Source organism: Globicephala melas, chromosome 8 (assembly GCF_963455315.2).
Source record: "Globicephala melas chromosome 8, mGloMel1.2, whole genome shotgun sequence".
Classification (NCBI taxonomy): domain Eukaryota; kingdom Metazoa; phylum Chordata; class Mammalia; order Artiodactyla; family Delphinidae; genus Globicephala; species Globicephala melas.
The window spans coordinates 79,671,709-79,696,705 of NC_083321.1; the positions used below are offsets into that span (position 1 = coordinate 79,671,709).

Here is a 24,997-nt window from a genome sequence, read left to right on the forward strand (position 1 = left end):
TCAATGTCATATTTCTATAGTATAAGTATTCTGTTTTTTAAATATTATAAGTTTATATAATGTATATGTACATATCTACCTCCAAAATGCTTCAGTTGTAGAGCTTGATAGGTTATAATATGACATTATTTTTTAACTTTAAAAGTTTCTTTTTATATTAACAAGATCCCAATTATATTCTAAGATTTTCCCCACTACTTTCACTATTTATAATGGTTACAGGGACAGAACAAAACATAAGATACACTTTTTAAGCCTTTTCTAATCTTGTTTCTCCAAACAACCTAAAATAAGTACTGTGTTAATTCTGGCTTTATTTCTATCACCATTTCAAACTTACATTTAGGAATAGTTAAGGAAAAGGAGGGGTAGTGTCAAACCGAAGGAAGAGATCATTTCAAGAATGATCACAAAGGAGGCTACAGATCACAGTGACCTCACCCAGAGTGGTAGGGATGACTTCAAACTGCAATGGGTAAGGGAAACAAGAAGTAGAGACAGTAAGGCATGGTGAGACTGAAGAAGTTTATACGGTGCTAAAATGAAGAAAAACATTAAAACAACTTATATATGTTGTAGGAGAATGCAAAGACACTTAAACATATGTGTGGGCTAACAGGATGGAGACAATAAGAAGGGAAGTTTAAATACAGGAGAGTAGTAAAGTCTGTGGGTTTAGGGCATGGGTTTGAAGGAGTCAGAAAGAGGCAGAATCCTGCACAGGAGAGAGACCAAGAGCACAACACCCTCATGCATGACTGAACAGAGTCTAATTTATAAGAGCACTGCTGCCTCCCTGATCCCGACATAGTATTAACACTAATACCAGTTTTACACTGTTGTTGTTGTTTAGCAACTACATCATTTGTTGAAGCATAAGCTGTGTTCAACTAAACCAGTTAGAAGATAAAGATATAGACATATCTCTATCTATCTATCTATCTATCATTCTATCTATCTAGCATAGCATAAACTGAAATTAATTCAAGTTATTCCATTCTGTAATTATGCAGTTGTTTTTATTTTCTAACCAAAGAGCTAGATTTTGCATTTATCCCTGCTGAATTTCGTTTTGATAGGATCAGCCCATCATTTCGACCTAAGAGTATGTAGATTCTCTAATTCAGCAGTCAGCAAACTACAGCCTGCAGGCCCACTGCCTGTTTATGTAAATAAAGTTTTATTGGAACACAGCCACACACATTCATTTATGGAATTCCTATGGCTGCTCTCTTGCTATAATGGCAGAGTTGAATAGTTGCAACAGAGACCTCATGACTTTAGGAAAGCCTAAAATATTTACTATCCGGCCCTTTATAGAAAAAATCAGCCGAACTCTATCTAATTCAACCTGTTAACTATTTTTTCCAGATAAAATATGCAAGTAAATGTGTTTTCTGTGTCTTCATTCAAGTTATTCAGAATCCTGAACCCAATAGGGTCTAATCCAAAATGCAGATAAAAATTCCTGTTCACCTCCCTCTTGGCTAACACAAATCTATTAGTTATCACTAAAAGAATGATAATAACAGTCCATTATTATCCAGACTATAATTGTTCTTTTCCATAAGGTTGTCATAGTAAGCACTGTCAATTTTCTGGTTGAAATCCATATATACATAAGCTAATACCACTTCCAGTTTATGATCCTGGTAAACCTATTAAACATACAATCTAAACTTTCCTTTATGACTCAAGAACATCCTCTAAAATCATCAATTTTACTGGGCTGTAATATAGTACTTCCCCCGTGACATACAGAAAGAGATTATAATCCATTTGGGCTGCTATAACAAACTTCTACAGATTGAGTGGCTTAAAACTACTGATATGCATTTCTTATAGTCTGAGAGGCTGGGAAGTCCAGCAGATTCCATGTTTTTCTGCTGTCTCCTCATGTGGTGGAAGAGGTGAGGATATCTCTGGGGTCTCTTTTATGAGGGTGCTAATCTCATTCATGAGGGCCCTGCTCTCATGATTCTAATCAACTTCTAAGGGCTCCACTTCCTAAGATCATCACACTGGGGGTTGGGATTTCGACATACAAATTTTGGGGGGACACAAATAAATATTCAGTCCATTGCAAGCTGGAACTATTCTCACCTGTTTCAATAAGAAGCCTAAGCCTGAAAAAAAGTAAGAGGAAGCAGGAAAATTACTAGCTGTCACTTCTCAATGCTGATAGTGTGAATATATCGAACCAGTACTGTTCTCTATTCTAACACCATGCTCTTGCTGTGCTGTGGACAGGGAAACCACATATGCAAGTGAGGTAGAGCTACATGGAAAGTAAAGGAAAAGAGTATATAAGTGTCTACCACAGGAACTTTATGACCTCATTTATACACGTTGCGACACTGATTTGGCCTTTAAGTGGATCTGTTGCACATATATTAGTTCATTTGGTTGTGTTTTACATAGTTGAAGCTGTTGAATAGTGAAATTCTGTAAAAGTAGGCTCTTACTATATAGCTTATTAAAGGTTTCAGCAAAATGCAGAGCTTAGCAGCAGATTCTCACATTGGATCTGAAATGACTTGTTCAAAACTAACACAGCATATTCAACCCATTCTCAGAGCCCACACTCAAGAACTGTCACTGAGCTCCCTCAGTCCAAAGAAGGCATGCTAGATTTCAAATTTCAAAAATCAAGAGTCCTAACAAACAAGGTTTCAAATCACGTTTGGCTCATATTTATAGACAAAGCACGGCATCCAAAACTGTCCGTCTTTATAAACACTCTACAAAAAGTGCTCAAGTAAAAAATCCCAAACTTGGGACAAGATCACTCTTCATAATGAAGGACAGCTCATGTGCTATGACCTCCCTGTCTGCACAGGGCACAAATCACAAAAAACACAGTATTAATCTATAAAAACTAAAGCTAATAAATGAATGTCAGCATATCAGGGTGAAGAGCAAAGATATATTACTATATTCATCATCAATGCTTGTAAGAAACAAGGCACGCTTCATTCTTATTCTGAAAAAAAAATTCTTGGAAGAAAATATTTCTTCCTGTCTGTGCACTTTTGCACTTTAGTGTCTCACGGGCTTATTTCTTTATTTAGGACTTACATTTGGTCCTAAAATACTATATGGGGAGTCAGAACATTTTTGCTGAAGCATTTTTCTTGTATTCTTTCCTTTTGCTACTGTATATCATCCCCCTGTAGCTTTTTGCTGAAACTGTCCTTCACGTAAAAGTTATATAAAAATGTCCCTTTTAAAATTGCATAAATTCTGAAATGAAAAAGTTTGAAATAACTTAAAATGTTGCCAAACACTAACCAGGTTACCTTTGTGATTTACATTACCCTAATGAGATCTCAGATCCAGTTAATAAAATCCAATATCTGGCATGCTGTGCTGCAGAGGGGCTTCCAGGGTGAGGGGACCTCAGTGATATCCAGGCACTGGGCACTTTAAATATAGAAATTTTGAACTAGGCTCCTATTTTAATACAGGAAGAATTTTATTAAAATGATTAGCTAGTGCCTTTTTACAATAATCATATTTCAGCAAAGAAAGTTCGTAAGTTCCAGAAGGAAGATGATTTGCATCATGACTCAGCTCTCAAGGACAGAGACATAAATGTCTATATCCTCCAGACTCTCAGAATGATGGGATTCTCTGAGACCACACATGCTCAGGAGTCCCATGTAAGTGGCTCTGGGGACATTGCTCCATTGTTTGACCCTATGGTACTAAAATAATAAAGGTTTGCTTTCATTTGCTGAAAGGGAAAAATCCTGTATTCAAAAATCACTGTCATTCAATGAACACACAATGGTTATTAGTATAACTCACAACCTTATGGCATCTTCCACTATACGCTGTGGAGATATCTGGCTAAACTCACCTCTTTAAAAGAATCTCTATTGAGTAATATAAACTATGGTGGCAAGTCAAAGCCATGTTGCATTCAAAATATGTAATCTCCATTACGCTCTGTAGCCTTAATACACTTAGAGTTGAACAGAAAAATATAAATACAGAAGAACCTCAGATTTAGACACTAATGTGATTCTCAGCTTTCAGACACTTTAAAATTAATTTGTTTAAATTACCCTCTGGTTTTTTTTTTTTTTGCCTTTCCTTTAAGTTCTGATCTTTGCACCAAAGTCGGTGTGCTGTCATCAATGAGGACAATAGAAACTGACGTTAGACAATAGACAATTCAAGTCCTGGCATACTAAACAACCAAACAGAACTATATTCAGAATCATTTACCACCAACACCTGTACTTTCTGAAAGCAAAAAAGGGTCAAGAAAATGAAGAGTGCATCTGTAATCTTAACTCCATAAGCAGGAAGTTCTATCTAGTTAGATTTAAAAATAAGTAAGCAATACTGTCAGTTAATTGCTACCTTCACACTTCTTGATTCACACTCTGAGAAACACCAGTTGTGTCCAGTTATTATAACAAAAGCACCAACTGCACAGGCACTAAAATAAAAATATGTAGATGCTATTGCTAAAGGAAGATTTTCTCTGTGCTAAGAGTTGGATCAGGAATGGGTTTCAAAAGTAAATCAGTTTGAGAAAGAATAACAAATATGATATAAGGAAGCATAAATACTCAAGCACTGCAAACTGTTATATTTTAATTCTTCTTAGCTATAGAACCTATTAGTTTCCTCCTGGAGACAGGGACCAAATTCAACCACCCTCTTCCTTGGGTCACCTTTTGTCATTCTGCAAGTGCTGGCAAGGGCTCTACAGACATCCCTTTTAGAACAAGAACATAATGTGATGAAGATTTCTGAAAGGCCAGAAGACTGCAACAGAGCAGCCTCCTACACTGGGTAGAAGGAGACTATCATTTACCAACCTTCACACTTTATCTCCAATTCATTTCTTAACTACTTCAGTTACCTGGAGCTATTAGGTACTGGGAGACCAAAAAACAAGATTCTGTATCAGGCTGGATAGGATCCAACATATCTCATGCCAAGAACAGGGGATGTCTGTCATCATTCTTCCTTTCTTAACCCCAACATTAGGTAGCAGCTAACAGGGTCAGCAGAGACAAAACGATGGCCCTCAAGTGTAAAGACAGTTCCATCATTAGATAACGGTTTTGAAACCCCTAGTAAGGGCCATATCTAATCTTTTGTTAGATTTCCTACAATTTGTAATCTGAGGGCCAGGTCTTCTAAGGACCCTAAATTAATGTTTGGAAACTTTTATCTTCTATCTTCTCCTTATTGTATTCTCTGTTTATGTCCTCCACAAACTTATACCCTGTCTTAATCGGATCAAGAGTATTGTCCCCTTTATTAAGCCATTAAGGAACTTTGAGAGAGCAAGTTTAAAATGTCTGGAATCAGAACAAGGGTTTAATTTAATAAGTTATTACTTTCTCTCATCAGCTCAATTGTTGCCATTAAAATTTCCCAGTGGCTGTCTAAACTTTTTCAAAGACCCTTTATTCTTACTCTCTCACCAAAACTCTACAACAGTGTTTCTCAACCTTTTCTTCATATCATCACTCCCCTGGTTAAGAAGCCTTTTTAGACATTCTTTTTTTTTCTAATCACATCTGCTCCCTATGAATTGCTAATACTACAAATGTACTATATATCTGTTTATATGTACTGACCCTTTGGAGGACCACAAACCATTGTAATTTCTAAGACTTTTTTTCACCTCCTAAGATCTAACTGCTTTCCTTTGGGGCAATATTACCTTTTTTTTGAGAATGTCTCTCTATAACAAGAATAAGCTGCCTTTTGAAAATTCCCCCAACTAAAAGTTCATTATGAGTGTTAATTATTTTTACTCTGTATACAATTTTCTTTTAATCCAACTACCTTTCCCCCTTTCCTAGCCTTATTTATAAATGAGATTGACACTGAGTTAAGTACTGAGCAATCTGAACTAATCAAAGTGTGTGTGTGTATGTGTGCTGTAACTGCAAAACAGCTCTCGCTAAAATATGAAGAAATAAATCCAGGGTAGTTTTCAAATTTTAATAAAATAAAGTATTAGCACTTCTCGTATAGACTAGATAGATGTACGGAGTTTTAACAGCAAAAAGTAAAATGAGATTATTCTTTTCCAAAAAACAGAGATATGAGCTGCGTGACTTGGTTTTAGTCAGAATCTTGGGTTAATGGGCAATGGTTACATATTTTTCATTTTCTGTCCTTGATTTCTTGTAACTCATACTTGGGAAGCTAAGGATTACAAAATTATGGCTATGAAGTCATGCAAATTATAAATGGCATTTTACTCTATGTAGCTGAAAGGGCACATTAAGTGCAAACATTAACACCTCTAAAAACTCAATGAGTAGAAGATTGTCCCTGGTGGAAACATTAATGAGTGAAACAAAGCTATAAAAGTTTAGTCTTGAGCCTAAACCTTTTTTTTTAATTAATAAGAAAATTTTATGCTTACACTAAGATGAAGCATTATCAAAAATGCACTGCTAGCATATTTTACACAAAATACTGTGATAAGGTAATTCTATAAATACAGGGTGACCTTCTGCCTGGAGGTTACTCTGTGGCTTCCCTACACCCCCTCCGCTTCAGATGACTTTAGCACACTGAAATACACAGCATACTTGCCATCAGAAAATATAATAAGGTTTTTGTTTGCTTGTTTCAAAGCACAGAAGCTTTTCAGTGATGTCCAAATTAAGGACATACCAAGAGAGAAACTGATAAGAAAATAAGAAGGCTAATATGAATTTACCAGAGGTCAAATGTTGCCAGCTCCAAGAGTGAAGCCATTAAGAATAGCTTGGTGATCTCCTTAGGAGATCTGTTAGAATTTTAATCAAGCAGAAGGAAAGAAAGATATTTTTGATGAAGGGAAAAAAAAAACAAACACAAAAACCTATGGGTCAGTTCAGGTAGATGGTGGAAACAGCTGCAAATTATTGGCAACATCAGCTGTACTTGAGAATTCAGGAATAAATCAACTTCAGACCTTGGTGGAGGCCCAGAAAGTAAATAAACGCAATTAAAATCGCTGGGATCCAATGACCCAGGTGTCCTCCATAGTAAAGGAAAACAAACAAGTCTGCTTGGGACCTTGCTTAAGAGAGCTGCTTAAAGATCTTTGCTTCTTGCAAACAGTTGGAAAGAATTCTATGCAAGACAACTAATAGCAGAAGCCAGGTCCCCCGGGATACAGATAAAACTCCAAAAGGCATTTTCTCCCAGACTCTGAGTTTCTGAGCCACGCTGAAGTCCACTGGAAAAAATCACTCTGGGGATGAAAAGGGCAACATACTGCACACCGCAGTATGCACACCACAGTCTCCTCAACATAAATTATACATAAATAAGTTCTCTGTTCCAGCTATCATTTCCTCTGAAATGAATCATTCCCTCTCCCCACACTTAAGAAAAATAAAAATAAATCACCCAGAGAAAGACACTCTTGAGTCCCTCCACAAATGCCCCAGCTATCCGTGTTTCCAGTCCAAAAGGTGGAGAGCCTGACCGTGGTGCGGCACAGCCTGCAACTTTCTTCAACTCTGGGATCCTAGCATCAGTTGATTGTTTGACACCAGAATGACTTCTCTAGGATCAGGGAGATGAGCCACCTGACCTATCTGATCCCCTCAGGCACAGATCCCACACCCCTCTGTCCATTCCGGAAGAAGGGGCTCTCTCGGGACTGGAGACAGGACCCGACCCCTCTTCCCCCTACCCCCCACCCGCCCATACACACAACCAAGGTTCATATGAAAGACTGAAAAGGGGTGTGGGACAACAATGATGACAACAAAAAACGTGATTACTTAATTAAAAAAAATAAAATCTGAGTCTCTTACCATCTCGCCTGAGGTTGGCGTTGCGCAAAGCTTTGATGGATGCGCTCTGCGGAGTTGCAGAAGTGTCCCGGTAGCTGCAAAAGTTTGAGCAGGCTAGCGTGTAGACAAGGATGAGCCGGTGCATTGGGATCAGCGACCTAGGGACAGCGTCGCTCCAAGAAAAAGCCGGGACAGGCTCCCAGGACCACGCCGCGCTCTGGCCCCCACGCTCGCCCTGCGCTAGCCCGGGCCGCCCCGCCGTGCTAGTCGCCGAGCTCTCCCCAAACTTCCTGCATGCTGAACTTTCCGCGCGCTGGTGGCGGCCGCACTTCCTTGTGGTGCTGAGAGTTGATAAATGGTGACGAGACAAACAACAGGTTGACGTTTTTTCGCCCCCTCCGGTGGCCGGCAGCTGCAACACAGGCTGCAGGGGGCGGGTGGCGCGGCGTCCCGGGCGGGCGAGCAGAGAAGCCGCGTCCTCGGCCCCAGCGGCGGCGGCAGCCCCTGAGCTGCGCGCACTCGGGCTCCCAGCCGCGGCGCGCGCACAAGGCTGCCCGGGTCCAGCCGAAGCCCGCTCTGCCACTGAACGCGCCCAGTGTGACCGTGAGACGCAGCTCTTCCCACCACTCTGGGCTTAACCCTAGACGTTAGACCAGAGGGACAGCGGGGGACAAGAAACTGGGTGGCCGGGAGGAAGTGGAAGAGGGTAGACTCCCCAAACTTCCACAGAGGTGATGGGCTCCTCCACCCATAAGACATGGCTCCTGCTTGAGTGATGGTGGGGTTTGGGGAGGAGGGCTGGAGTTGGAAGTTTGTCGTTTACAATAATCAAGATCAGATTCTACTCAGTCAAGATTTTACTAAGTGAAAAAGTGGAAGAGCTCAATAGTAAATGAGCTTGTTTCTGAGCTTCCTTTGAGCTCCAGTAGGTGTGACCTTGGCCAAGTCAAGGTTAATTTCTCAGGGAGAAACACAGCCTGTCCTTCCTATCTCACAGGGCCCTAGGTATGAGGGGCGCGTGTGACCAAGTGTACAGTAAATCCTCAAGGGTGTTGGTATATGTCCCCCCCCCCCCGAAAAGTAGAAGGGTCTAGAAGTTGGGTGAGGTTGAGCCAGGACAGACAGGAAAGGTGAAGAAGTTGAGGGGGAATTGTGTTGTATTCATGGTCCACAAAAAGAGGCAGGGAACATCCAGGACTTTGGGCCTTCCTACTCTGAGTATCTGGAAGCTCGGAGGTCCAGAGGAACTGCCTCTGGATTCCAAGAACTTCTAGATCATGCCTCTATCTCCCAGGGGCAGGGGACTATATATGGAACAGGAGCAAATCAAGACTCTGCTGCTCACTAGCTTTGTCACCTTAAGTCATTTGACTTTTTTTTTTTTTTTTTTTTTACGCGGGCCTCTCACTGCTGCGGCCTCTCCCGCTGCGGAGCACAGGCTCCGGACACGCAGCCTCAGCAGCCACGGCTCACGAGCCCAGTCGCTCCGCGGCATGTGGAATCCTCCCGGACCTGGTGCGCGAACCCGCGTCCCCTGCATCGGCAGGCGGACTCTCAACCACTGCGCCACCAGGGAAGCCCTCATTTGACCTTTTGAGCCTCAGTTTCTTTACTTAAAAAAAGTGAGTAGTCATTCTTTAGTTTGTATCGTTGTGGTGAGAATTATATGAAATAACTTTAGTATTTTGCTTTGTTTGTACCTGAATCCAACTCCAGATTTACATAATTTCTCAGCTGCTCAAGGAAGAGACATTTTCCAGTCTCTTTCAGGCCTTTCAGCTCCTGAAAGTCTGGGGTATGAGAATATCTCTATATATGATATATAGAGAGAGCTGGAAGCCCTGAGAAGCCTAGGAAATTCAGGAAAATTTAGACTTGAGATTACACCATCCAAGGCTGACTAATACATGTGTTCTTTCTACATATTCAAAAATTAATGTGGTTTACCTCTTGGCATTTTTGTCTAAAACAGTGTTACAAACTGCGTGTTTGTGCATTGTGAAATAAATTACAAGACCAGCATTATTTTTTTTAATTGACTTTATTTTTTTAGAGCAGTTTTAGGTTCACTGCAAAATTGAGATGAAGGTAAAGAGATTTCCCATGTGCCCTCTGCCCCCACATATAAATGGTCTTCCCCATTATCAAATCCCCCACCAGAGTGGTACATTTGTTACAATTGATGAACCTGCATTTATGGTACACTCTTGGTTACATATGGTACACATAAAGGTTACATTAGCTCACTCTTGGTGTTGCACATTCTGTGGGTTTCAACAAATATAAAATGGTGTATTTGCCATTAAATATTGCATATTTGCCAATATTCATACCATATTCATCATTGTGGTATCATACAGAGTATTTTTACTGCTCTAAAAATCCTCTGCTGCAACATTATTTTTTAAATAAATATCAATAGAATGAAATAGAGTAGCTTAGGAATTTAATTATCAGATTATTTCATGACTATTTTGTTTCAAACACACATAAACACAGGGATATAAGAGGTATTTCTGTCAAACCTGATCAAAAGGTTTCTAAGTCACTGGGAAAAGAGGTCTCAAAATATAATCAGTCCCTGGAAGAGGCACCGATGAGGGACATAAAACCTGGGCTTGCATTAGATCATTTAGTCACTCAGCAAGTTTTAATTAAGCATTAGATTTTCCCTCTTGCCATGGCCTAGTCTAAAAACCCTCGGGATAAAATAGTGAACATGAGAAATAAAATCTCTACTTCCTTGGAGCATACATTCTAATGGATGAGAGAGATCATAAACAAAGATATATCTGTATTAATAAGAGAAGAGGGTCAAAGATTGATGGGATAGGAGGAGGGTAATTAAAATATATGATACCACTTTTAAAAAGTGGTTGGAAACACTCATTAAATTTCATCCATAACTCCTGACATGAGAATATAGGAAATATTAGAAAATGTGCAAGTGGCTTATGTTATTATAAGCAAAGAAATACTCAGCAAGGTTATTTATCTCAATATCTTATATAAAATATTGAATTTAGAGCACTCAAAGTAGTTTTGTCCAAGATACTAATACTGTGCTCTCACAAGGTATTATTCACTCATAATGTCAAATAATTACCTGAGAATAGTAAAGGTTGTCACACATAATCAACATGTTCTTCATTTTTAATGTCAGTAAATAAACCAAATCAACTATAAAACCAAAAAATTAGGCACCTGAGCCTAACCAATTGTTCAGAAACTTGTTTTCAGTATTACCTAATACTTAATTCTTATAAATTATGTTGATTATATCAACTAAGGTATCACTGTACACAGAGTAGAGTTTAATAAAAATATATTGAGAAAATGGGAAAGGTCTGGTATCAAGATAATAGATAAGATTGTATCAACTAATTTTTTACATGTATCTCAAACTAACTTACCAACAGATTGAATTTGCCACTACATTTTTTTAAACATCTTTATTGGACTATAATTGCTTTACAATGGTGTGTTAGTTTCTGCTTTATAACAAACTGAATCAGCTATACATATACATATATCCCCATATCTCTTGCATCTCCCTCCCTCCCACCCTCCCTATCCCACCCTCCCTATACCACCCCACTAGGTGGTCACAAAGCACCGAGCTGATCTCCCTGTGCTATGCGGCTGCTTCCCACTAGCTATCGATTTTACATTTGGTAGTGTGTACATGTCCATGCCACTCTCTCACTTTCTCCAGCTTACCCTTCCCCCTCCCCGTGTCCTCAAGTCCATTCTCTAGTAGGTCTGCGTCTTTAATTCCATCCTGCCTCTAGGTTCTTCATAACCACTTTTTTTTTTTAGACTCCATGTATATGTGTTAGCATATGGTATTTGTTTTTCTCTTTCTAACTTACTTCACTCTGTATGACAGACTCTAGGACCATCCACTCATTACAAATAACTCAGTATCATTCCTTTTTATGGCTGAATAATAGTCCATTGTATATATGTGCCACATATTCTTTATCCATTCATCTGTCAATGGACACTTAGGTTGCTGCCATCTCCTGGCTATTGTAAATAAAGCTGCAATGAATATTGTGGTACATGACTCTTTTTAAATTATGGTTTTCTCAGGGTATATGCCCAGTAGTGGGATTGCTGGGTAGTATGGTAGCTCTAATTTTAATTTTTTAAGGAACCTCTATACTGTTCTCCATAGTGGCTGTATCAATTTACATTCTCACCAACAGTGCAACAGGATTCCCTTTTCTCCACACCCTCCACAGTGTTTATTGTTTGTAGATTTTTTGTTGATGGCCATTCTGACTGATGTGAGGTGATACCTCGTTGTAGTTTTGATTTGCATTTCTCTAATGATTAGTGATGTTGAGCATTCTTTCATGTGTTTGTTGGCAATCTGTATATCTTCTTTGGAGAAAGGTCTATTTAGACCTTCTGCCCATTTTTGGATTGGGTTGTTTGTTTTTTTCTTACTGAGCTGCATGAGCTGCTTGTAAATCTGGGAGATTAATCCTTTGTCAGTTGCTTCATTTGCAAATATTTTCTCGCATTCTGAGGGTTGTCTTTTGATCTTCTTTATGGTTTTCTTTGCTGTGCAAAAGCTTTGAAGTTTCATTAGGTCCCATTTGTTTATTTCTGTTTTTATTTCCATTTCTGTAGGAGGTGGGTCAAAAAGGATCTTGCTGTTATTTATGTCATAGAGTGTCCTGCCTATATTTTCCTCTAACAGTTTGATAGTTTCTGGCCTTACATTTAGGTCTTTAATCCATTTTGAGCTTATTTTTGTGTATGGTGTTAGGGAGTGATCTAATGTCATACTTTTACATGTACCTGTCCAGTTTTCCCACACCACTTATTGAAGAGGCTGTCCTTTCTCCACTGTACATTCCTGCCTCCTTTATCAAAGATAAGGTGACCATATGTGCATGGGTTTATCTCTGGGCTTTCTATCCTGTTCCATTGATCTATATTTCTGTTTTTGTGCCAGTACCATACTCTCTTGATTACTGTAGCTTTGTAATATAGTCTGAAGTCAGGGAGCCTGATTCCTCCAGCCCCGTTTTTCGTTCTCAAGATAGCTTTGGCTATTCGGGGTCTTTTGTGTTTCCGTACAAATTGTGAAATTTTTTGTTCTAGTTCTGTGAAAAATGCCAGTGGTAGTTTGATAGGGATTGCATTGAATCTGTAGATTGCTTTGGGTAGTAGAGTCATTTTCACAGTGTTGATTCTTCCAATCCAAGAACATGGTATATCTCTCCATCTATTTTATCATCTTTAATTTCTTTCATCAGTGTCTTAAAATTTTCTGCATACAGGTCTTTTGTCTCCTTAGGTAGGTTTATTCCTAGATATTTTATTCTTTTTGTTGCAATGGTAAATGGGAGTGTTTTCTTGATTTCACTTTCAGATTTTTCATCATTAGTGTATAGGAATGCATGAGATTTCTGTGCATTAATTTTGTATCCTGCAACTTTACCAAATTCATTGATTAGGTCTAGTAGTTTTCTGGTAGCATCTTTAGGATTCTCTATGTATAGTATCATGTCATCTGCAAACAGTGACAGCTTTACTTCTTGTTTTCCCATTTTGATTCCTTTTATTTCCTTTTCTTCTCTGATTGCTGTGGCTAAAACTTCCAAAACTATATTGAATAAGAGTGGTGAGAGTGGTCAACCTTGTCTTGTTCCTGACCTTAGTGAACATGGTTTCAGTTTTTCACCATTGAGGATGATATTGGCTGTGGGTTTGTCATGTGTGGCCTTTATTATGTTGAGGAAAGTTCCCTCTATGCCTAATTTCTGCAGGGTTTCTATCATAAATGGGTGTTGAATATTGTCAAAAGCTTTCTCTGCATCTATTGAGATGATCATATGGTTTTTCTCTTTCAATTTGTTAATATGGTGTATCACGTTGACTGATTTGCATATATTGAAGAATCCTTGCATTCCTGGAATAAACCCCACTTGATCATGGTGTATGATCCTTTTAATGTGCTGTTGGATTCTGTTTGCTAGTATTTTGTTGAGGATTTTTGCATCTATGTTCATCAGTGATATTGGCCTGTAGTTTTCTATCTTTGTGACATCCTTGACTGATTTTGGTATCAGGGTGATGGTGGCCTCGTAGAATGAGTTTGTGAGTGTTCCTCCCTCTGCTATATTTTAGAAGAGTTTGAGAAGGATAGGTGTTAGCTCTTCTCTAAATGTTTGATAGAATTCGCCTGTGAAGCCATCTGGTCCTGGGCTTTTGTTTGTTGGAAGATTTCTAATCACACTTTCAATTTCAGTGCTTGTGATTGGTCGGTACATATTTTATATTTCTTCCTGATTCAGTCTTGGCAGGTTGAGCATTTCTAAGAATTTGTCCATTTATTCCAGGTTGTCCACTTTATTGGCATAGAGTTGCTTGCAGTAATCTCTCATGATCTTTTGTATTTCTGCAGTGTCAGTTGTAACTTCTCCTTTTTCATTTCTAATTCTATTGATTTGAGTCTTCTCCCTTTTTTTCTTGATGAGTCTGGCTAATGGTTTATCAATTTTGTTTATCTTCTCAAAGAACCAGGTTTTACTTTTATTGACCTTTGCTATCATTTCCTTCATTTCTTTTTCATTTATTTCTGATCTGATTTTTATGATTTCTTCCCTTCTGCTAACTTTGACGTTTTTTTGTTCTTCTTTCTCTAAATGCTTTAGGTGCAAGGTAAGGTTGTTTATTCGAGATGTTTTTTGTTTCTTAAGGTAGGATTCTATTGCTATAAACTTCCCTCTTAGAACTGCTATTGCTGCATCCCATAGATTTAGGGTCATCGTGTCTCCATTGTCATTTGTTTCTAGTAATTTTTTGATTTCCTCTTTGATTTCTTCAGTGATCACTTCGTTATTATGTAGTGTATTGTTTAGCCTCCATGTGTTTGTATTTTTTACAGATCTTTTCCTGTAATTGATATGTAGTCTCATAGAATTGTAGTCGGAAAAGATACTTGATACAATTTCAATTTTGTTAAATTTACCAAGGCTTGATTTGTGACACAAGATATGACCTATCCTGGAGAATGTTCCATGAGCACTTGAGAAAAATGTGTATTCTGTTGTTTTTGGATGGAATGTCCTATAAATATCAATAAGTCCATCTTGTTTAATGTATCATTTAAAGCTTGTGTTTCCTTATTTATTTTCATTTTGGATGGTCTGTCCATTGGTGAAAGTGGGGTGTTAAAGTCCCCTACTATGAATGTGTTACTGTTGGTTTCCCCTTTTATGGCTGTTAACATTTGCCTTATGTATTGAGGTGCTCCTATGTTGGGTGCATAAATATTTACAGTTGTTATATGTTCTTCTTGGATCAATCCCTTGATCATTATGTAGTGTCCTTCTTTGTCTCTTCTAATAGTCTTTATTTTCAAGTCTATTTTCTCTGATATGAGAATTGCTACTCCAGCTTTCTTTTGGTTTCCATTTGCATGGAATATCTTTTTCCATCCCCTTACTTTCAGTCTGTATGTGTCTCTAGGTCTGAAGTGGGTCTCTTGTAGGCAGCATATATATGGGTCTTGTTTGTGTATCCATTCAGCCAATCTGTGTCTTTTGGTGGGAGCATTTAGTCCATTTACATTTAAGGTAATTATTGATATGTCGTTCCTGTTCCCATTTTCTTAATTGTTTTGGGTTCATTATTGTAGGTCTTTTCCTTCTCTTATGTTTCCTGCCTAGAGAAGTTCCTTTAACATTTGTTGTAAAGCTGGTTTGGTGGTGCTGAATGCTCTTACCTTTTGCTTGTCTGTAAAGGTTTTAATTTCTCCATCAAATCTGAATGAGATTCTTGCTGGATAGAGTAATCTTGGTTGCAGCTTTTTCTCCTTCATCACTTTAAATATGTCCTGCCAGTCCCTTCTGGCTTGCAGAGTTTCTGCTGAAAGATCAGCTGTTAACCTTATGGGGATTCCCTTGTGTATTATTTGTTGTTTTTCCCTTGCTGCTTTTAAGATGCTTTCTTTGTATTTAATTTTTGACAGTTTGATTAATATGTGTCTTGGCGTATTTCTCATTGGATTTATCCTGTATGGGACTCTCTGTGCTTCCTGGACTTGATTAATTATTTCCTTTCCCATATTAGGGAAGTTTTCAACTATAATCTCTTCAAATATTTTCTCAGTCCCCTTCTTTTTCTCTTATTCTTCTCGAACCCCTATAATTCAAATGTTGGTGCATTTATTGTTGTCCCAGAGGTCTCTGAGACTGTCCTCAGTTCTTTTCATTGTTTTTTCTTTATTCTGCTCTGCAGTAATTATTTCCACTATTATATCTTCCAGGTCACTTATCTGTTCTTCTGCCTCAGTTATTCTGCTACTGATCCCATCTAGAGTATTTTTTATTTCATTTATTGTGTTGTTCATCGTTGTTTGTTTCATCTTTAGTTCTTCTAGGTCCTTGTTAAATGTTTCTTCCATTTTGTCTATTCTATTCCCAAGATTTTGTATCATCTTTACTATCATTATTCTGAATTCTTTTTCAGGTAGCCTGCCTATTTCCCCTTCATTTGTTAGGTCTGGTGGGTTTTTATCTTACTCCTTCATCTGCTGTGTGTTTTTCTGTCTTCTCATTTTGCTTATCTTACTGTGTTTGGGGTTTCCTTTTTGCAGGCTGCAGGCTCGTAGTTCCCCTTGTTTTTGGTGTCTGTCCCAGTGGCTAAAGTTGGTTCAGTGGGTTGTGTAGGCCTCCTGGTGGAGGGGACTAGTGCCTGTGTTCTGGTGGATGAGGCTGGATCTTGTCTTTCTGGTGGGCAGATCCATGTCTGCTGGTGTGTTTTGGGGTGTCTTGGACTTATTATGATTTTAGGCAGCCTCTCTGCTAATGGGTGGGGTTGTGTTCCTGTCTTGCTAGTTGTTTGGCCTAGGATGTCCAGCACTGTAGCTTGCTGGTCATTGAGTGAAACTGGGTGCTGGTGTTGAGATGGAGATCTCTTGGAGATTTTCACCGTTTGATGTTATGTGGAGCTGGAAGGTCTCTGGTGGACCAGTGTCCTGAAGTTGGCTCTCCCAGCTCAAGGCACAGCACTGACTCCTTGCTGGAGCACCAAGAGCCTTTCATCCACACAGCTCAGAATAAAAGGGAGAAAAAGTAGAAAGAAAGAATTAGTAGAAGTAGAAAGAAAGAAAGAAAGAAAGAATGAAAGAAAGGAGGGAGGAAAGGCGGGAGGGAGGAAGGAGGGAAGGAAGAAATAGAAAAAGAAAGAAAGAAGATAAAGTAAAATATAATTAAGTAAGATAAAATATAGTAAAGTTATTAAAATAGAAAAATATTACTAAGAGAAAAAAAAAAAGAACGGACAGATAGAACTCTAGGACAAATGGTGGAAGCAAATCTATACAGGCAAAATCTCACACAGAAGCATACACATACACACTCACAAAAAAGGAAAAGGGGGAAAAATCATAAATCTTGCTCTCAAAGTCCACCTCCTTAATTTGGGATGATTCTTTGTCTATTCATGTATTCCACAGATGCAGGGTACATCAAGTTGATTGTAGAGCTTTAATCCTCTACTTCTGAGGCTGCTGGGAGAGATTTCCCTTTCTCTTCTTTTTTCTCACAGCTCCCAGGGGCTCAGCTTTGGATTTGGCCCCGCCTCTGCTTGTAGGTCGCCGGAGGGTGTCTGTTCTTCACTCAGACAGGACAGGGTTAAAGGAGCCGCTGATTTGGGGGCTCTGGCTCACTCAGACCAGGGGGACAGAGGGGCATGGAGTGCGGGGTGAGCCTGCGGCGGCAGAGGCCAGCATATCGTTTCACCAGCCTGAGGCATGCCATGTGTTCTCCTGGGGGAATTGTCCCTGCATCCCAGGACCCTGGCAGTGGTAGGCTGCACAGGCTCGCTGGAAGGGGGGTGTGGATAGTGACCTGTGCTCACACACAGGCTTCTTGGTGGTGGCAGCAGCAGCCTTAGCGTCTCATGCCTGTCTCTGGGGTCTGCGCTTTTAGCTGCGGCTCGCATCTGTCTTTGGAGCTCCTTTAAGCAGTGTTCTTAACACCCTCTCCTCGCGCACCAGGAAACAAAGAGGGAAGAAAAAGTCTCTTGCCTCTTCGGCAGGTCCAGACTTTTCCCCCTGTTGGAAGATATTTATTCACAGTTTCAATTTCAGTGCTTATGATTCTTCTGTTTATATTTTCTATTTCTTCCTGGTTCAGTATCAGAAGGTTGTGCTTTTCTAGGAATTTGTTTGTTTCTTCCAGGTTGTCCATTTTATTGGCATAGAGTTGCTTATAGTAATCTCTCATGATCCTTTGTATTTCAGCAGTGTCAGTTGTTACTTCTCCTTTTTCATTTCTAAGTCTGTTGATTGGAGTGTTCTCTCTCTTTTTTTTTTTTTTTTTTTTTTGATGAGTCTGGCTAATGGTTTATCTATTTTGTTTATCTTCTCAAAGAACCAGGTTTTAGTTTTATTGATCTTTGCTATTGTTTCCTTCCTTTCTTTTTCATTTATTTCTGATCTGATTTTTATGATTTCTTTCCTTCTGCTAACTTTGGGGTTTTTTTGTTCTTCTTCCTCTAATTGAATTAGGTGTAAGTTTAGGTTGTTTATTTGAGATGTTTCTAATTTCTTGAGGTAGGATTTTATTGCTATAAACTTCCCTCTTAGAACTGCTTTTGCTGCATCCCACAGGTTTTGGGTTGTCATGTTTTCATTGTCATTTTTTCCTAGGTATTTTTTGATTTCCTCTTTGATTTCTTCAGTGATCTCTTGGTTATTAAATAGTGTATTGTTTAGCCTCTATGTATTTGTATTTTTTTACAGATTTTTTCCTGTAATTGATATGTAGTCTCATAGAATTGTGGTCGGAAAAGATACTTGATACAATTTCAATTTTGTTAAATTTACCAAGGCTTGATTTGTGACCCAAGATATGATCTGTCCTGGAGAATGGTCAGTGAGCACCTGAGAAGAAAGTGTATCCTGTTTTTTTTTTTTTTTTTTTTTGGATGGATTGTTCTGTAAATATCTATTACTTCCGTCTTGTTTAAAGTATCATTTAAGTGCTCGCTTCTGAAGCACATATACTAAAGTATCATTTAAAGTGTGTACTTCCTTATTTATTTTCATTTTGGATGATCTGTCCATTGGTAAAAGTGGGGTGTTGAAGTCCCAAACAAACAATGACTGTGTTACTGTCAATTTCCCCTTTTATGGCTGTTAGCATTTGCCTTATGTATTGCGGTGCTCCTATGTTGGGTGCATAAATATTTACAACTGTTATACCTTCTTCTTGGATTGATACCTTGATCGTTATGTAGTGTCTTTCTTTGTCTCTTGTAATAGTCTCTGTTTTAAAGTCTATTTTTTGTCTGATATGAGAATTGCTACTTCAGCTTTCTTTTGATTTCCATTTGCATGGAATATCTTTTTCCATCCTCTCACTTTCAGTCTGTTAGTGTCCCTAGGTCTGAAGTGGGTTTCTTTTAGACAACATATATATGGGTCTTGTTTTTGTAACCATTCAGCAAGTCTATGTCTTTTGGTTGGAACATTTAATCCATTTACATTTAAGGTAATTATCGATACATATGCTCCTATTACCGTTTTCTTAATTGTTTTGGGTTTGTTACTGTAGGTCTTTTCCTTCTCTTATGTTTCCTGCCTAGAGAAGTTCCTTTAACATTTGTTGTAAAGCTGGTTTGGTGGTGCTGAATGCTCTTACCTTTTGCTTGTCTGTAAAGGTTTTAATTTCTCCGTTGAATCTGAATGAGATCCTTGCTGGGTAGAGTAATCTTGGTTGTAGGTTTTTCCCTTTCATTACTTTAAATATGTCCTGCCACTTCCTTCTGGCTTGCAGAGTTTCTGCTGAAAGATCAGCTGTTAACCTTATGGGGATTCCTTTGTATGTTATTTGTTGCTTTTCCCTTGTGGCTTTTAATATTTTTTCTTTGTATTTATTTTTTGATATTTTGAGTAATATATGTCTTGGCATGTTTCTCCTTGGATTTACACTTTATGGGACTCTCTGTGATTCCTGGACTTGATTTACTATTTCCTTTCCCATATTAGGGAAGTTTTCATCTAAATCTCTTCAAATATGTTCTCAGTTCCTTTCTTTTTCTCTTCTTCTTCTGGGACCCCTATAATTCAAATGTTGGTTCACTTAATGTTGTCCAGAAGTCTCTGAGGCTGTCCTCAATTCTTTTCATCCCTTTTTCTTTATTCTCCTCTGCAGTAATTATTTCCACTATTTTTTCTTCCAGGTCACTTATCTGTTCTTCTGCCTCAGTTATTCTGCTATTGATTCCTTCTAGAGAATTTTCAATTTCATTTCTTGTGCTGTTCATCATTGTTTGTTTGCTCTTCAGTTCTTCTAGGTCCTTGTTAAACAGTTCTTGTATTTTCTCCATTCTATTTCCAAGATTTTGGATCATCTTTACTATCATTACTCTGAATTCTTTTTCAGGTAGACAGCCTATTTCCTCTTCATTTCTTTGGTCTGGTGAGTTTTTACCTTGCTCCTTCATCTGCTGTGTTTGTCTTCTCATTTTACTTAACTTACTTTGTTTGGGGTCTCCTGTTCGCAGGCTGCAGGTTCGTAGTTCCCATTGTTTTTGGTGTCTGCCCCCAGTGGCTAAGGTTCTTTCAGTGGGTTGTGTAGGCTTCCTGGTGGAGGGGACAAGTGCCTGTGTTCTGGTGGAGGAGGCTGGATCTTGTCTTTCTGGTGGGCAGGTCCGCATCCGGTGGTGTGTTTTGGGGTGTCTGTGACCTTATTATGATTTTCGGCAGTGTTTTTGCTAGTGGGTGTGGTTGTATTCCTGTCTTGCTAGTTGTTTGGTGTAGGCTGTCCAGCACTGTAGCTTGCTGGTCATTGAGTGGAGCTGGGTCTTGGCATTGAGATGGAGGTCTCTTGGAGATTTTCACCGTTTGATATTACGTGGAGCTGGGAGGTCTCTGGTGGACCAGTGTCCTGAATTTGGCTCTCCCACCTCAGAGGCACAGGCCTGAACCCAGCTGAAGCACCAAGGCCCTGCATCCAGGGAGCTCAGAATAAAAGGGAGAAAAAAAGAAAGCAAGAAAGAAAGAGAGAGAGAGAGAGAGAGAGAGAAAATAAAGTTATTTAAATAAAAAATAATTGTTAAAATTTTTAAAAAGGTAATTTAAAAAAAAGATAGAAAGAAGAGAGCAGCCATACCAAAAAAACAAATCCACCAATGAAAACAAGCGCTAAAACTATACTGAAAACAAAAACAAAAATGGACTGACAGAACCCTAGGACAGATGGTAAAAGCAAAGCTCTACAGACAAAATCACACACAGAAGCATACACATACACACTCACAGAAAGAGAATAGGGAAAAAAATATATATATATCGTTCTCCCAAAGTCCACCGCCTCAATTTGGGATGATTCGTTGTCTATTCAGGTATTCCACAGATGCAGGGTACATCAAGTTGTTTGTGGAAATTTAACCCACTGCACCTGAGGCTACTGGGAGAGACTTCCCTTTCTCTTCTTTGTTCACAGAGCTCCTGGGGTTCCGCTTTGGATTTGGCCCTGCCTTTGCGTGTAGGTCACCTGAGGGCATCTGTTCGTCCCTCAGACAAGAAGGGCTTAAAGGAGCAGCTGAGTAAGGGGCTCTGGCTCACTCAGGCTGCGGGGTGGGAGGGGTACGGAATGCAGGGCAAGCCCGCGGCAGCAGAGGCCAGCATGACGTTGCAACAGCGGGAGGTGCATCATGTGTTCTCCCTTGGAAGTTGTACCTGGATCACGGGAACCTGGCAGTGGCCAGCTGCACAGGCTCCCAGGAGGGGAGGTGTGGATAGTGACCCGTGCTTGCACACAGGCTTCTTCGTGGCTGCAGCAGCAGACTTAGCATCTCATGCCCGTCTCTGGGGTCCATACTGATAGCCACAACTCGCGCCCGTCTCTGGAACTCATTTAGGTGGTGCTCTGAATACCCTCTCTTCCTGCATCATGAAACAAAGAGGCAAGAAAAAGTCTCTTGCCTCTTTGTCAGTTCCAGACATTTTCCCGGACTCCCTCCCTGCTAGCTGTGGTGCACTAGCCCCCTTCAGGCTGTGTTCATGCAGCCAACCCCAGTCATCTCCCTGGGATCTGACCTCCTAAGCCCCAGCTTCAGTTCCCAGCCCCCACCCATCCCGGTGAGCAGACAAGCCTCTCAGGCTGATGAGTGCTGGTGAGCACCAATCCTCTGGGCCGGAATCTCTCTGTTTTGCCCTCTGCACCCCTGTTGCTGTGATCTCCTCCGTGGCTCCGAAGTTTTCCCCTGCCCACCCCCCGTCTCTGCCAGTGAAGGGGCTTCCTAGTGTGTGGAAACTTTTCCTCCTTCACAGCTCCCTCCCAGTGGTGCAGGTCCCTTACCTATTCTTTTGTCTCTGTTTTTTTCTTTTGCTCTACCCAGGTACGTGGGGAGTTTCTTGAATTTTGGGAAGTCTGAGGTCTTCTGCCAGCGTTCAGTAGGTGTTCTGTAGGAGTTATTCCACATGTAGATGTATTTCTGATGTATTTGTGGAGAGGAAGATGATCTCCCTGTCTTACTCTTCCGCCATCTTGAAGGTCTCCATGCCACTACATTTTAAATGCATATAGGTCAATTAGAACATGAGGCTGCGTAATGAAAACAGATTTTAAATATTTATTACTATTTACAATAATATAAATCAACTATTCTATATTTATTTGATTTTCTATGACATTTATATAACTATAAAAGAAACCTGTATTATTTAGAAAAATTTTTTAAATGAGGACAACTAATAATAGGTAAATATATTTCCTATTATTATAAAATGGCATTTATCTCAAACATATTCTGGAGGTGACAATTTGATAAACGGGTAGGTTAGGATATGACACTATTTTTATCGTCTGCTCTTCCTTTGATTAATAGACACAAGAATGATGTTTACTATTATATCTTCAAATATGCTTAGCTTCTTTCACCAACTCATAAAAACTATGGTAGAAAAGGAATGAAATGTGGCATGACTTTTTTGAAGCCTTTCATTTCTTCAAGTGTCTCACACCAGTGTCTTTTTTTTTTTTTTAAATAAACCTCTACCAACTTTGAGTGAAGTCTGCTTTATTCAAAGAGGTCATCCCTCTCATTCATCTTCTACTCAGAAAAAGCAAAACACTTTGACATGACATCCTAATTTCTGCTCTGCTCCTAGACTATTGAACTTGGTTGATATTGAAACTTTATGGGAATTAGATCCTATCCTATGAAATAAGAATGTTATACTAGATTACATTAAAGATTTCTTTCAGAAATCTGAATACTTTGTTTTATTTTTTAAACCTTGCCTTCACTCATTATTTTTCACCATGTACTATATATATGTAGCTTTGTCAAGCTCAAATGAATTTTAAATAGTTATAGAAAATCTGGTTATATACAATAATAAAAGTTTTCTGTAAATTTTAATGAGCTGATATTTTGATATTTCAATAACTAATCTATAATAAAATGGTAGCTTAAATGTTGGTTTATTATTTAAGATTAATACTTTTATTTTCAAAATTTTATTTTCTTTTAAAGAAATCAATGGTTCCACTCTATAAAAACATAGGTAAGGAAAACATGTTTTACAGGTAGAAAGAACTCAATAGAAGAAATACGGTTGACTAAAATTATGACAGATTTAGAAAAGATGTATAGCAAAATGTATAGCAAAATGATTTTGACCTATGATTTGCCTCAAAAAGAAAAACTGGATTAAACTCAGTTATTTTCAAAATAAAAAGATGTTTGAATATTCTGGGTGCCAAAGAATGAAATTAAATATTTATAAGATGACAAATTCTGATACATTTTTCAATAGTTCTGCATAATTTGCAAAACCTGGAATACTGGGATAGTTACAGAATATTTTGTATCAAGTATGTGCAAAATATATTATTAAATTATGTTGACTCCAACAAATAGCATACCATTTTTTAACCAATCTTATGACTTTTAACAATAAAAGTTACCTGTTTAAACTCTTTCATATTTTTAACTGACTTATTTGTCATGTTTATCACATTTATCCTTTTATTCCCTTTGTCATGAGTAATAAAATAAATTGTACAAAGACTTTTTAAGCATCTTATCTTTAAATAAGGTTTAAAGAGGAAGAAAATGATTCTGGAATTAGGGCTGTTTGGATGACTGAAACTTATTGGTTTATTTAATTTGTTTCAAAGCAGCATTAGTCTTCTCTTCTTTTCAGTTATTGGTGAGGGAGCCTATGTCCTGAACATTGCCTTTCCACAACAGGCCATGGCACTGAGTTCCTTCTTGTTAAGTATTTATCTTTACAACTCTACTTTCAATGCCAAATACTAAATGTATACCATAAAAACACATGACAACTGGTAGTGATGTTTCTTTCTTGTTTCTTTGAGAGACTTCTCAAAGAACTCTCTTCTTTGAGAGACTCAAATGTGGGCTTATTTCTATTTTCTGTGTCCTAACTCGAAGGAAATCATAGTACATGGCAATGCAATCCTAAACCCAGGTGTGTTCAAGTTATACTACACTCTATTATTTACTTTATACATTATATATATATATATATATATATATAAACTGTTCTAGGTTCCTAAATAGCAATGTCAAATATATTTGACATAATGCTGATACATTTTGAGCACTAGGTTCCAGATTTGATATTTTAAAATTAGTGGTAGGAGAGACTATCAGCTTGACTTTTTGACAAGTAACAGGTCCAGTCAGTCAATTAGGTAAGGTAGGTGTTTTGTTCTGTTCTGTTCTGTAAAACATTAGTTTACCTTTACTTCAGTGAATTAACCAGTGATATAGCTTAATAAAATGAGTCATTAAGTTATAAGTTTATCATGTAAAAGAATCCCCACATCTATAATTCTTTTTCAGTTTAGCTATATTTTTTATTTCCATCTACCGATTCTTGAGCTGCATTATCTAAATTTAAGGTTTCAAAGATGAATATGTTGCCTACACTGCAGGATTTCTTACTTAATCAATCTGGGATGTCTGCCAGTCGCCTTCAGAATTCTGCAATTTATCTTTATAAGATTGGCTTATAGCCAGTGAATTATCATACTTTAAGTTCTTCTCTTACCTTGCTATTTCTTGAGCAAGAAATTGGTATTCAGATCTTTAAAATTTCCTTTCCTTGACTGAGAGTTTAATTCAATCAAGAAAATATTTTATTATATTTATGTCCCTTGGGATTCCATGTTACACACTTATTCTTCTTTTCAGTTGAGCCAATACTGAAT

At 38.4% G+C, this 24,997-nt stretch overlaps 1 protein-coding gene across 2 annotated transcripts in view; it reads right to left on the minus strand.

The window, feature by feature from the left end:
• The window catches only part of PDGFD (platelet derived growth factor D), a 237,558-nt gene extending 229,284 nt beyond the window's left edge, over nt 1-8,274 (minus strand). For both annotated transcript variants that reach the window (XM_030835758.2, XM_030835749.2), the window contains exon 1: nt 7,797-8,274. In XM_030835758.2, the coding sequence (XP_030691618.1) occupies nt 7,797-7,920 (124 nt within the window). In that variant the 5' untranslated portion in view covers nt 7,921-8,274. The remainder of the gene's footprint in view (nt 1-7,796) is intronic.
• Between the last annotated feature and the right edge of the window lie 16,723 nt (nt 8,275-24,997).